This window comes from Aedes albopictus, chromosome 2, assembly GCF_035046485.1.
Source record: "Aedes albopictus strain Foshan chromosome 2, AalbF5, whole genome shotgun sequence".
NCBI lineage: Eukaryota > Metazoa > Arthropoda > Insecta > Diptera > Culicidae > Aedes > Aedes albopictus.
Window position 1 is genome coordinate 16749414 of NC_085137.1, and position 14986 is coordinate 16764399.

The 14986-nt window shown below is 37.2% G+C and overlaps 1 protein-coding gene across 7 annotated transcripts in view; it reads right to left on the reverse strand.

The window, feature by feature from the left end:
- The window catches only part of LOC115262131 (CUGBP Elav-like family member 2), a 1100715-nt gene that overhangs the window by 922945 nt on the left and 162784 nt on the right, over nt 1–14986 (reverse strand). For 5 of the 7 annotated variants that reach the window (XM_062849221.1, XM_062849222.1, XM_062849220.1 and 2 more), the window contains exon 2: nt 8556–9395. In XM_062849221.1, coding sequence (XP_062705205.1) covers nt 8556–8974 — 419 coding nt within the window. In that variant the 5' untranslated portion in view covers nt 8975–9395. Of the gene's footprint in view, nt 1–8555; nt 9396–10269; nt 10290–10313; nt 10523–14986 lie in introns of those variants that run through there. The other 2 variants (XM_029864221.2, XM_062849223.1) reach the window with 2 other exon arrangements.

Genomic DNA, 14986 nt, shown 5'->3' on the forward strand with positions numbered 1-14986 from the left:
GTCCATGAGGAATAGGGAAAAAGAACTTCATTTTGTCTCGTTTGTGGTATGAAGGAACCAATCCAAAAGCGATTTTTCATGCACAGTCGACAAATGTTGTCAATTTGTTATTGATCATATATTGTGCTGTAACTCAACTGGTAAGTGTGTGGGGATGTACCATTCCCCTACTATAGGTATATTCAGTTTTTATCACTATTCGATTGCGCCAACATATTAAGCACGCCGGGGCCCGTGGCGTAGTGGCTACACATTTGCTTCATAAGCAGATGGTCATGGGTTCGATCCCAGCCCCGGCACTTTCGTCAGTTGCACTTTCCCCCTGAGAGCAGCTGACACTGACCCTCTTCTGAGCCCATGGCTCAAATGAACCCGGATACTTGGACATCGGCGAACGGCAACCCATAATGGACCCCCAATCGGACTGGAAATAGGAACACCAACAGCCACACATCAACATCCTCGAGCTCATCATTCTACCATGATAGGGTAGAAAGTGAAAGCAGCGCAACGGCAACCAGTTCGATATAGTAGAATTAGAATAGAATACATTTAGGCGCTGTACATAGTGTATGTACAGCTTCCAATTAGAATCGCTCACGCAGTGCCCTAGTGGACAATAGAGCTGTAAATTAGGTTAAGTGATAGAAGAATAAAAAAAAACATATTAAGCAGATTTTGTCAACACGTTTAAATATAGTTTGAAAATAATCCTGAAGCAATGCATCAATGAATGAATTGGACATTACCACCACCAATTATGACATTAAGCCGTATGAGCCACAGAAAATTGCAATGCATTTTCGTTCAGCTGTAAATAATGTATGGTAGATTAACAAGATAAAGGATATGCATATAAAATCATTTTTTTTTAGAATTGTTTGGCTTTTCAGTCCTATTGTGAGATCAAAAACAACCTTATGTACTCCGACGTTTCAATCCGTATCGGCTTCTTTATGGCTCTATGTTCCAAATGAAAATTGGTCAGCCTATCTTCAACCTAGTGTGAATCCGCAGTTATTGATTGAAGTGATTTCTATGGCGATCTAACGCCTTATCCGTAAGAGTAACTAGAGATTCTTAAATTTTGACCCCCAAATAACCTTCAGTGAGTTTAAGTGGTTTAAAAGTTTGATCTGTCAAGAACTAGTTTCTTAAGGAAGCAAGAGTGTAGTATACGCCTCCCGGAAAAACTATTTGGGGATTACTCCAAGAACTCTATAAGGTTGCCCAGAAAAAATCTCATTTCCAGATTTCCCATAACGAACTTTTGATGAATTTCATAAAAGAACTTCTGAAGGATTCTCACAAGGAATTTTTGAAAGATCTCCACAGGGAACTTGTTGAGGATTTTAAGATAGAACTTCTGGAGGGCTCCCACAAGAAATTCTTGGAGGAAACGTAGTAAGAAATCCTTGAGGAATTCCAAAGATCCACCGAATTCAAAGTTCCAGAAGGAACACAAATACAAAAATGAATTCTTACAGGTATCCCACACAAAACTCATGGAATATTTTATGGATGCGTCTCAGAAGAATTTCTTGCAAAGATACCAGAAGAAACTCATTAAAAATGTCCAGAAAGAGCTGTTGATGAAATCCTAGTAAAACTTTTGAAGGAATCTCAGAGAGAAATTCTGGGAGAACCCCATGAAGAATAGAGATAATCGGGTTTTGGGTTTTCAGAACCGAAACCCGACCCGAACCTGACGGGTACGTGTTTGGCAAAAGTCTACGCTCCATACAAATTTTCAAATTTTTGTATGGACAAAAGTCTACGAGGGGTGAGGGGGCTTCTGAGATGACCTAAATTTGGTCTACGTAGTTTATGAACAGCTCCAAAGGAGGAATTCCAGAGGGAGCGCATAGGAATATCAGAAGGAAAATGTTAAGAGGATATCTGGGTTATTCCGAGAAGGAACTCTTGAAGAACTCTCAGGGGTCAGAAACATTCCCATCGAATTCCAAAATTTCATCGAAAATAGAAACATAAGTTTGAGTTTTTTAAATTCCCAAATATGTGGTCATAAATGTGGAGTCACAAAAATATGGTAATAGTAGTTTATGCAACAAGGTAAAGAATGAAGATTTTTACAGCACGAGTCGTACATTTATCCAACGAGGCTTGACGTGTTGACCGTGTTAACGGAATCTAACTGTATCATCATCGTTGTGATCATCATCAAAGTAAGAAAATCGAATATTTAGAGGTCGTACCTAGACAAAATTAGAACGGTTTCTCACAAGTCTTGGATTGGAGGAGATTTTGACAGCGCTGGACGTGTGCAAGAAACGACAACGAAAACAAAAACAAGCATCCAATACCCTCAACCCATGGTATGGTACGACTATATGCTTGGTGACGCTAACCGCACGGCCACAAGGCTCCACACAGTTTATTTTTTTAGAAACTCGTGTTGGCATTCCTGTAGAGGCTGCTACCTCTATTCCTTGTTATAACCTTCCAGAGATACCTTCATAAATTCCTGCATAATTTATTCCTTGGCATTTGCCCAAAAACTTCTCTAGAAAATTTTTAAGAAAAGCTACCGTGATTATATCAGAAAATCTGTCAGTAACAACTCCATATTTGTTTTTTTTGCACACCTCAAAAAAAAAAAAAAAATCTTATAGGCTCTTCACTTTTTTTAGGTATTTATTCAGAGATTTCTTCAAAAATATCAGGGATTTTATCTACTAACCCGTTCAGAAATTATGCAAGAAATTCGCCCAAGGATTGATCCAGAGGTATCCCCAGCGGCTCTTCTAGGGGTTCCTTAAGAAATCCTCCTGAGATCCCTTCAGAAATTTATTTAGGGATGTATCCAAGAATTCTCCAATTCCCACTGAATGCTTTATAAGAATCCTTCTGAAATCCCTCTTTGGTATCCGTCGGATTTTCCTAAGAGTGTTTTTTAGACATTTCTTCATAAAATTTTCATACATTTTTTCAATTTTTTTTGTTGATGTTACTGACAGTTTCGCATGACATTCTTGCAAAATTCCTCCTAAGGTATCTCAAGGTAATCTTCACGAATTCCTCAAGATATTGTTTCAACGAGCACCTACAAAATTCTTTTAAGAAATTTTTTTCAGGAATCTCCAGAGATATCTCTAAGAGTTTGTCCAGGGAAATTATGCAGGGATATAAATTTGCTTTATAAATTTCTTTAGTGATTCCTTCAGAAATTTTTGTGTAAATTCAATTAGAGTGTCTGTGGCAGTGCTGCAATTTTTCGACAGGCATTTATGATAGCGATATTTTGCTTTTTTCATTGTGTGAGAACATTGAGTGTTGAGAACAACGTTTTCAATATTTTTTAAGAATTTTGCTGGGACGTGTGGAATTGCCAAACCATTCCAAAATCCACAAAAAAAACTTCCTGCGATAGCGTAGGCACAATCTTTTTAAAAAAATCATATTGGCGGATTGCTTGAGCTTCAGCTTGTATGACCGCCCGTAGATGCTACTCCAGTATCGCCAGACCAGCTGCAATCACACAAGGAATCAATGAGATTGAGGATTTTAGTGTGAGTGTTGACGATCTTCTATTTTTAGGCGACAATGGCGCCTGCCACGTCAGGTTGCCGGTCAATGTGGGGAAGAGGAAGGAAGTGATGATTGCAATGGTTTGTATCTACACAGACCGAATATACCTCTGCGCCTGGACAATTTCATGCGAATGTCGGAGTGTTGATGGGATATGGTTGATAAATGGTTCACACATTGGTGCGTGGATGCCAGAGGTGTAAGGTGATAGATGGCGAAACTGGATGCATTTTCTCATTTTTTGGTTTTTGATTTGTTTTATTCAATAATGAAGCAATATTTTCAATCTCCTGATTTTTTTTTCCTGGTGGAAAATGTAATTTCGTTTTTTCAGTAAAAACAAAATTTCACAAAAAATGGTTTCTGCAAAAATGGAAAACATTTCCACCACGAAAAAATCAGAAGATACCTTGTTCCATACTATACACGTGTACGAAATATGATTTTGAAAATATTGCTTCGTTATTTAATATATTATACAGTGATAAACATTCGTTTAGCCGAGGCCTAAACATGTTCAAAAAAGGGTCGAGAAACTAATACAAAAGATTTTATGATAAAACTGCATGTGTGACAGTTTATCTAGTACTGCTTAATAAAAAGGTGATACACCACACTAACATATGCGCTAAAACAAAAATGAGGGTAAAAACTCTTCAAATATCATTGTTTGCCTAGGCATTCGTTCTGCAGAGATAATTGAAGAAATGGTTTTAAATAGATTTTTTTTGTTGTTTCATGAATATATTTCGAGGGTATACCCCAAGGCATTAAGTATATGACGTGTTAACAAGATAATTGACTTTAAAAGTTTTTTTTATTTGCAAAAAAAAAAATAGAAAAAATATGCCTCGGCTCAACGAATGTCTACCACTGTATGCTTCCAGTTTCGCCTGTGTTTATTATTGTGAATGAGCACAATTCATTTCGGGAGCATCCATTGAGTACGTCACGTTCAGAGAGGGGGGGGGGTGTTCTTGAATGTGTGAAAGGTAATGCATTAGGTATATGAAAACCGGGTTTTTCGAAGGGGTGAGGGGGAGATCAAAAATTCCCAAATGTTGCGTGACGTACTAAATGGATACCCCCTTGGTTGCATAACACGTAGGTGTTATACATATGATAGAATGACACTGTGCTGTGAAAGTCGGTAGGAAGGGAAACGGTTTTTCATCCCGATTCTGATGAGTAAGAGGAGAATAAAGTATGTATATCGAAACATACGAGAGATGGGACAGGGATGGGACAGGGATTGAACCAAGGACTTTCTGCACACAAATCAGAAGCGGTAGCCACTAGACAACCAAGCCCGTCAGAAAGCATATTGGCGGATTGCTTACATTTAATTAGGAAGTATAATGTGCATCAATAAAATGGAGCATTGTCTTACATTAATTGGGGCTCAAAAAATGAAAACTCACAATGCACAAAGGGCCAGAATCATAATCTAGTGGAACAAAATGAATTACTCCAAAACGAAGCATTTCCGACTCATGGTGTCTTCGACAAAGTTGTTTAAAATCAGCAGGGGCATCTATTGCTAAGAAGGAAGTAGCATAGAGTCAAAATAAACAACTTTCTCGATGACATAAACTCTCTAAAGTGTAACTGTAACTGTACACCAAAAAATACCTATCCAAATTTTTGACAGCAGTATTGCTTCGTATTTGCTGAAAATTTGAAGTTGCGATTTTTTGTGCTCTGTGAGATATTAAGGCTTGAAATTCACACTATTTTTTCGAATTTGTATTTTTATTTTTTATTTGTATTTATAATATTCAACATATTCCCGTACAATGGGCTTGGTTTAACATATTTGCATAAGGAAAAAAAATAAACTCACATGGTTTCTAGTAAAAATGTCAAAATAAGCTTAAAAAAGTATTTTACCATTGATGGTTTTTTATTTTCAAAACATTTCGAAAACTGTAGGCTGTGGAAGAGTTGTTTATTTTATCAAAATGTACATCTTTGTCGAAGACTCCATGTCTCTAGGACGTAAAACAAAGAAGTTAGATGGTGGCGCCACCCATGCGGACGCGTTGCGAACTAATACGTTCTTAGCAATAGATGCCTCTGCTGATGTCAAACAACTTTGTCGAAGACACCATATGTCGGAAATGCTTCGTTTTGGAGTAATTCATTTTGTTCCGATAGATTGCGATTCTGGCCCTAAGTGCAACGTTTATACATTAAAAGAGTTTTTGGGAGCGCAAAAACAAAATTGGGCAACTCTTTTGAATACATTACAGCAAATCTGGTAAATGCCAGTAAAGGGCAATATGTACAGGGGATGGCAAAAATGTTTGGGGTAGGCAACTTTTTTTCTCCCACAAAAAAAAATCAGCATTCTGTAACTTTTCATAGAATGCATAAAAAAATCTCAGATTTTGACTGTTTGTCAACCTATTTTATGTGCATCATTGGTACAAATTTGGGCTCGATTGATTATTTTTTCGCGAAGTTAGAACCGTTCGGGTAAAACATTATTATTTAGACAACTAATTTTTGAACTGTCACATCTCGGGAACCAGTGAACCGAATTGTATGAATTTGTTAACGTTTTTCAAAAGTATATTGATACTTAATACGACGTTATAAAATGTAATATTTTCTCACGGCGAATTAAGTTATACCGGATTGGAATTTTTACCCATATAGAGAAAAATTAGTCAAATCTACAATACCACACAAAAATGACTAAATGTGTTCTTCCTTCAATTTAAATAGACACCAATATATCTGATTAGAGATGACTTGAGAACAGAAGTGGAAAATCTTTGGATATCAACACTAAAATTTATTGACATTGATGTAAAAAACATTTTTTTTGAGAAAAATCCAAAAAGTGTCAATCTATGATAACTTTTTTCAACGTTTAAAAAGTACCTATGTTTTAATAGTTTGTGAAGCATTCACATATTGTTAGTGTACGTTCAAAATTTCATTCAATTCGGTTCACTGGTTTCCGAGATATGACACCTCAAAAATGAGTTGTCTGAAAAATAGTGTTTTACCCGAACGGTTCTAACTTTGCGAAATATTAATCAATCGAGCCCAAATTTGCACTCATAATAGGTAGACAAACAGTCAAAATTTTTTGATATGCTCTATGAAAAGTTATAGCTTGTTGAACTTTTTTGTGAGAGAAAAAAAGTTGCCTATCCCAAACATTTTGGCCATCCTTTGTATCTATATCATTGTACCATTGCTTACATCGCATTGGTGCAGTTGATCGCGTGTGACCGTGCCGAGCTCTCGACGCTTTACTAAATTAGACACCAGCAAACAAACTGCTTGGTGGCTTGGTATACAGAGTGCATACAGTAAGTCTAGGCTTCTCAAAAACAATTCGCTCTCACTTGCAGTTAGTGGGCACAAACGCGAGTGTGATGTGGATTGCCATCTAAGCCAAGCCAGAGAGATGGCTTTGTGATAAAGGAGTGTTCAAGGTGTGGCTTCAGAGCCAGTTTGGCATTCTATTCCGCAGAATCGTTACTTGTTAGGCTTAGTTTGTTGAAGCGCCGGTCTAGCGAATGCGAAGTCGTGGGTTCCAATCCCACCAGAACGCGATTTTTTTTTCACAAATTTCATCACAGCAACACTCTGTGCCTTCGAATTATAATATTATGTTACATACAACCCCCCCGTAACTTGACAGATGAGCTCAGTTTCGCGTACCTACTTGCAAATCGCAGATGTCGCTGCTGTTCGTAAACAACGGGTCCATCCTTCACTGACGCAACAATTTTTGTCCATGCGAAAACACCTTTTTGTTTCGTGGTGAGTGGAAGCCAACAAGAGGCTAGCGTTTCGTATCAAAAGGACGTATTCAACAGAAGCGCAAAAACTAATGTTCATTGAATTGAAATTATTTTGATTTTTCTTTTTTATTTGTTGTAAGAAATGTAATAAAAGCGCATGTTTAAACGGTCTTGCATATTAATTGGTGACTACGCATGCTAGACTAAACCGAAGATCAAACTCGAAAAAAAAATCTGCAAATGATAATTTTAACTTCCATTTTGGCTTTGCCACCAGATGCATAGCTGCAAAATGTTTTCATAAGTAACCTAATTAATTACTTGCTGGTGCTTAATAACCGCACCAGAAGAAAACATGAGTTTCTTATTAATTTTATGAAACTATTTTGCCTTTACCCGTTTTATAAATACAATGTTCGCTTCTAGTACACAAATTCATCATGCCGCACGTAATTTGCATTAATCTACCACAAAAAAGCCGAAACAACAAATTAAGGTTTCAGTTTAATGTTTTAATATTTGTTGTGCGATTTGTTATTGTCGGTTATCGTCCTTTTCAAAAGTAGTGCTTGCCGCTTCGAATCTGACAGTACCACCCGGACCAAAATTTTTAGGTACGCTGACGTTGTTCGGCAGCTGTCAAGAAGCTCCCGGGTTGGTTACATATCAGGTTGTTTGACCCAGTAGAACGTAATCTGAAGAGCATAGGATGGAGATTCTTTCTTCATTACACCAATCAACTTAACATTGAAAATGTTTGACAATTCTCAGGTCATTTTGACAGACGTAACATGAGCAAGGAAGGACGGCAACATGGTTGGTAAAGTAGAAGATATTTATTGTCTTTTTCGGGCATGTGCATAATCTGTCAAAATGACCTGAGATTTGTAAAGCATTTTGAGGTTAGGTTTGGTGATGTAATAAAGAATAGTGCTATAATATTGTTAACTATGTGTCACCATGAATATGTTGTTTTTTCATTGTTTGATGTTTGTAGTTTTAGCAGAAAATGCTATTAATTATTCATGAATATTAATTCAAAACTACGTTGCTGCTGCTGTAAACACGATAGAACGTGATAATTGTGATTCCTTGTCAAAACACCAGCCTGAGAGTGGATTTATCTGGGTTTACAATGTTTATTCACCCGCAACCACCGCCACTAGATAACAGGTAGTAGAGCTAGACATTAATATATAGATATGAGCTGATAAGAATACACACACAATCGAAAGTACTCACTTTTCTTTGGCGTTCATCTCGATCTGCAGGGTTGCCACCTCGGTTGCCACGTCCGGCAGCACTCGGTGGTGCGAGGCCGCCATCTGGTGATGCAGCAGGTGTAGATCTCCGCCCGGTCCGGTGCCATTGCTGCTTCCGATGCTGGCCGCGATCACCGCCGGGGTGGCCACCACCGACGCAGCCAACGCACCGCCCCCATTGATCAGAGCCGCATTGTTCACCACGTTGCTGTTGTTGTTGTTGTTGCTCAGACCGGGCTTCTGATAGGGATGCTTGGCCGCACTCAGTAGATGGTGGTGGTGGTGGCCATATCCACCCAGCAGCACCTTGTTGCCGTTGTTATCGATCCCGGACGAGGGCGAACTCTTGCCCGAACCAGGCGAAATCTTGCCGGCCAACGCTTCCAACGAATTAAGCATTGTTGATGGGTGATTATTGAAAGGAACACTTCTTTTATTTTTTGAGAGGGATTTTTTTTTTCTTATGTCGCGGACGAGGGGTTGGACACGCACAAAAGAGAAGATATGTAACACACGAGAACAGAGGAAAAGAAAAGACTTTGGACACACGCACTAACACTAACGCAAATGAAAACGCACTTTGATTGCACGGAAAACGGAAACGGAACAAAATGTGGACACCACCTTCTTACACTTCTTGATTTTGCTTGCTCCCTCTCTCTTTCTGCGGTAGCTTCTTATTATCAGGAATATACCTTTCTTTTCGATCAACTAAAACTTTTCACACTTCTTTTCCCAACTTTTGGATACTTTTTTTTCAGCCGAGCAAATCTTCTTCAACTAACAACACTTGTTGCTGGGAACGGAGAGACTTTTGACTCTGAAATGGCGAAAGAAAAAGAGAATCTTATCTTAGATAAACTTCGTATGTACTTCGGATTCTTCTTCTTCTGTTTTCAGGTCGACTGGCTTCTTCACTATCTACAGCGATAAGAAAAGGGAGGCTTCACACTCGTTCACTCTTATCGCCACTGTTCTTTTGCTTCGTTTTCCATAACGCCACAGTGGAGAAAAAGCGAAACTTTAACATTTTTAAGGTCGTTGTTTTGGAATCTCATAGTATGGTACATATACCCTGATTATCTTATATATGTGATCATTTTTAACTTGTGTAGATTTTGTATAGGATCCTTGAAGAATACCATTCGTCTTATGCCAATTATAAATTTTACTAAAGACAAATTTAACTTCTGAGGCAGTTTCATATTAGTAGACAATATAAAAACTACTAGTTTCAAAAAGTATGTATCAAGTATACATTTGTAGGGTGCTATCAAATCACAAATCTAGTAAAATCTAGTTGTAAGGATAATCCAAAGATTAACCTAATTAGATTAAGTTAATCAGTCGGAATTCCACAAAAGCATGTTTGAAACAAGTGGATTGAAATATTGCACGTTCATCAAATAGTAAAATGTCAAAAGTACATCATGAACGAAAATGTTCTTATGAGTCCTCTTTGAGCTAGGGTTCAGATTTATAGGATTTAGGAATGTAGACCAACGACACAGTGGTAAAAGCAAATTTTTTGTGGGCTAGAATAAATCATTGAAAAACAACGGCTTCTTCAAGTTGCACATTTCCTTTCGCTTTTCCCCACTGTGCAACAGTGGCGCAATCTTGTGGCTGTGATCTACGATTCGCGGTGTGTAATCTTTCTGGAATTCTTCGTCAAACGCAATTCACTGTTCTACCGAGAAATCGATTCCAACCGGCTCCAGCTGGGTTGGTGGCAGACCTGTTTGATTCCAACGATTCGAATGGACTCGAACGCGAACCTTGCGACGTTGCAGGCAGCAGATGTAGCGCAATCGAATACACGACACGACGTACGGACGGATTCTCGCGAAAGGAACGAGCGCGCGAAAGGCGGACACAGGACAGACGACAGGACACTCCGGGGTTGGGTTGTTGACGACTCGGCACGGTGATTAGTACTAAGTGGTGTGTGGTGCCCGCGTCGCGCTCTCGTTCCAACCAGCCAGCAACGTTATCAGATAGGGAAAAATAAAACTTCCAGCCAGCGACACTATGACGACGACGACGTCAAACGGGGAGGACAAACAGCCAGTGTGCAGACCAGGTCGGTCGTGGCCGCGGCAGCAGCGGTTTGGCGTTATCTATATTTGCTTTTGTCGGTTACCTACTCCGGACCGGAGTCTCTAGCGTGCTCTGGATGGACGGTTTTATCTATTCTTGAACGGGGCACAAGTTGGTGGTTTGAAGGCAGGAATGGAATATGTTCACTTGCTTCCACAGTTATTACCTGAGAGTTTCCTCTGCCAATGACCATTTTACATATTTATATCGTGTGACAAGCACAAAGATACTCTATGCCAAAGGAAGTCAAGGGTTTTTTTTTCAGGAAATGTTCCTGCATCGACCGGGAATCAAACTAATATTCCCCGATACCCACGCTCTTACAGCTCTGGCTTTTGGTTAGCCTTTAGTTGTTGGTTTGAGAAAATTCCTTCTTTTTCACTAGAACCAGAAATGGATTAAAAAACCAATATACCATATAACGTCTCCTACAAGTCATGCAACCCTCGTCATCTTCATCATCTACAGGGGATATTGAAAATAACTGGGACAGGTAAAATTTTCACTTTTCAAAAAATGTTCATCTCGCTGTAACTTTTCGAAAAGGGCAACAAATATTCTCAAATTTTTACTGAAAGTTCTTCAACTAGTTGTGTATCAGTGGTCAAAATTTGAAAAAGATCGGGCTATTCTATACGAAGTTATAAAGGTTCTAGAAAAAGGTATAATTATTCGATAGCCAACTTTGAAAACTTTTGACTAAACTTAAAATTCTTCACACGAAAGAAAATTATTACGATTAGAATTTTTTTCTAATATAACACCAATTTATCCATAACTTCATCATCGTTTCAAAATTCGAGATAGTAATTATAGTTCATTTAAATTCCCTCTAATTGAGTTGAATATATTTATGTTTCAAAGAAAAGCAACCAAATAGCCGGCATTAAATTGGAAAAGTAATGGGATGCATATGAAAAATAGATAAATTCACTGAAAAAACATGGAATAAATTAAATCGCCATAACTTTTTTTGTTATTAATAATTTCAAATAAAATCAACTGTTTTTCAAAGTTCATTATATAAGTCATAAATGATCAAAATTTCATTGCATTCGGTTCATTGAATCCGGAGATATAAACGGTCAAAGTTGGCTATTGGATAATTATACCTTTTACTAGAATCTTTATAACTTCGTGTAGAATGGCCCAATCTTTCCAAATTTGAAACAATGATACACAACTAGTTGATGAACTTACAGTAAAAATTTGAGAATATTTGATGCCCTTTTCGAAAAGTTACAACGAGTTGAACATTTTTTGGAAAGTTAAAATTTTACCTGTCCCAGTTATATTGAGTATCCCCTGTATCAGCTTATGACTGGCATGCACGCAACAATGTGTGAACTCTCTGCCAATATATAACCACTATAAAGATCATCTATCCATCCTACCAAAGGTGACTCCCAGATCTCCTAAACCTCCCCTAACAAGCACTCTGTCCGTGCTAGTTGTGGTAAAGTAGAGTGCTCTCGGTCTCTAGTAGAAACCACCATGACACTCTAACCTAACTCTAAATTCCTAACTGACTGTAAGGACTTAGCCGGCGCAGTTACTGATAAAACATGTATATGCAGAATTATGTAGAGCAGTGGTTCCCAAACTTATCTGAGCAATCCCCCCTGTTTTCGTCCCCCCTCCTAAGTTTGAATTGAAATCATGATTTTTTGCCATCGAAACAAATAAATATTTTACTATCAGGGTATTTTTTTCCGGAATTTTTCAAACATGTTCTGACGCACCAAAACTATAACTTAGGGGATTCACTAAACAGAGTAAACTGATTAAACGTCGCAATAACCAAGGCAAAAAAATAATCTCTGACTATTTCATTCGCAATTAGGGCTTACGCAGTTACGCAGAACTCCTAATATATAAATATTACATTTCAGTTTAACTCCCAGTTTGATATTTTTAATATCAAATCAGTAATGAATAACATTCAGAATCATATTTTAACAGAATTTTGAAAAAAATGTAACTTTTAAATGTAATTTTATATATCTTTTTATTTTTTTTTTTGTATTAACGAGATTTGAAGTCTTTGGCTTGTTCATCTCGAGACCCACCCTTCCGAAGGAAAAAACTCACATTTTGCGACTTTGTCGAAAGTTGGATTCGAACCCTGGCCTTCGGCGCCTCTGTTTCCTTTGATTTTAGAGAAGGCATGTCCAATAATTTTTGTTTATTTTTTTTAATTTTATAATTTTGATGATTATTTTGAAGAAAATTGTAATATGATTTAAGGGCTTTATGGTCAGCTTCGAATAGACGTGTTGGTTTCTGGTAGAAAACTTGTTAAAAATTTGAACTTTACCACATGTTTGATAATAAATAATAAATATTCCAAATAATAAAACAACTACATAACTTAAATTGTTTGAAAAAAAAACTAAACCTGTCAAAACAAAAAAAAAATATGCAAGAACTGAAACACTAGGCTTTAAAGGATAACGCAGATGTAGTTCAGTAATCCTGAAACAAGAGGAGAGTGACAAATGTCAGCAATTTCACTAAATATGTAAGTGTGGAATCTCATCATGAATATTAACTTTGAATTACAGGATATTTGTAAAATTAAGTAAAAGAAAAAGCTTATTTCCGAAATCTATCAAATAAGCACCAAATTCAGGATAACATATATGAAGACTTTAAGAAACAAAAAATCGAGTTTTAAAATCACAGCTGAGAACAAATGAAATCGAATCATGGAGATAAAGGTCTCGTATTTTTTGAAGCGTATCTGAAGATCATGAAAGTATAAGATCACATTGTTACAAACTTATGATCATCATCAAGTAAAATTTCCATTAATATTTTATTTTTGAACATGCAAAATAACAGAAAAATGTGAGATATTTCTACTATGTACTCGAGTACTCAGTGCAATAAGTAGATTTATAATTTTATACCAGATGTCATTTGATGACCCATTATCTTTAAATGTAGTTCACAACTTAAGATATATTTCTGTATTTTCGGAAATGAAAATTTGAATTTTTAAAGCCAACTAGAGACCCAACAAACATTTTTTCTGTACAACGACTGAATAAACTGCGTTTCAGATTGATTTCAAAAATTTTGACTGAATAAGCTGTTATTCAAATATTATTGTTTAACGGGGAGCTCCTAATTAACAATCATTCTTTTAACAAGCACCTTTACGACGAATTGATTCAGCATGATGTTGCATATCAGGGGTTTTCAGATCGTGCACCGCGGTGCACTTGGTACTTTGCGAAGCCATGCCATGGGCACCGCAGTACTTCAGAAAAGTCATGCATTCAAATTTATTACCTGTTTAATAAAAAATCAATCGAATTCATTAGATCAAATGTTCCATGGTAGAAATTTTAGAAAGTGTTCCAAAGGAATGAGTGTAAAAAAATCATGATTCACGTTGATGAGTTGAATCTAGCAAAAACTTTGTCAGATATTCGGCTTTCAGTCACAGAAAAAGCGTTGATTGTTTCAAATCATTGCCTACGTTTCGATCCTGTGGTTGGGCCTGTTTATTATGTAAAAAGGGGGGATGGGGGCTTTTAAATTTTTATCATTTTATCCAAGTATGATAAAACTTGCTTTTCAAATCCCATATAATGAATATTTTCTTAATAACAGTGCTACAAGTGAGGTGCTCAACCCTCATGATCTTTACAAGTTGATTCATATCGAGTGAGTAATTGAACAAATAATAAAATGATAAAAATTAAGAGACCCCCCCCCCCCCACCCCGATTGTATATCATTCCCCAGAAACCCATTCCCCAGAACGACATTTCCCAGAATGCAATTCCCCAGAATGGCCCAATCCCCAAAAATCCATTCCCCAGAATGGGACATTCCCCAGAAAATGGATGATATCAAAAACCAGTTGAACTTGAAACAGATATCGAAACTCTACCAACCAAGCTGCATTATTCAACTTGTTTAAACCAATTTTATTAACAAGAACTCCTCCTGACGAAGGCACCCAATTGAATTTAACTTGGGTGCCCAAAATGATTTTTTTTTGAAAAATCGCCATCTTGTTGGAGTTTTGCCTCCTAATTTCTAATTTTAAATTTTTCGTCCTCTTTGGTGTACTTCGATTTCGCCCTTTTTTGGAAATCACCAATGTAGTGTGTCCCAGTTCTTATTTATTGGAACCATTGACATGTGTAGTCAATTACAGTTAAGCTTAACTAGATATTCATCTAAGAACTCTTTCGAGAATTGCCTTCAGGCATTCTTTCGTTAGTCTTTTCAGGAAATCATAAATCCTTTAATCCTCAAAAGATTCATTCTACCGAAAATTTCTCATCATGTACAT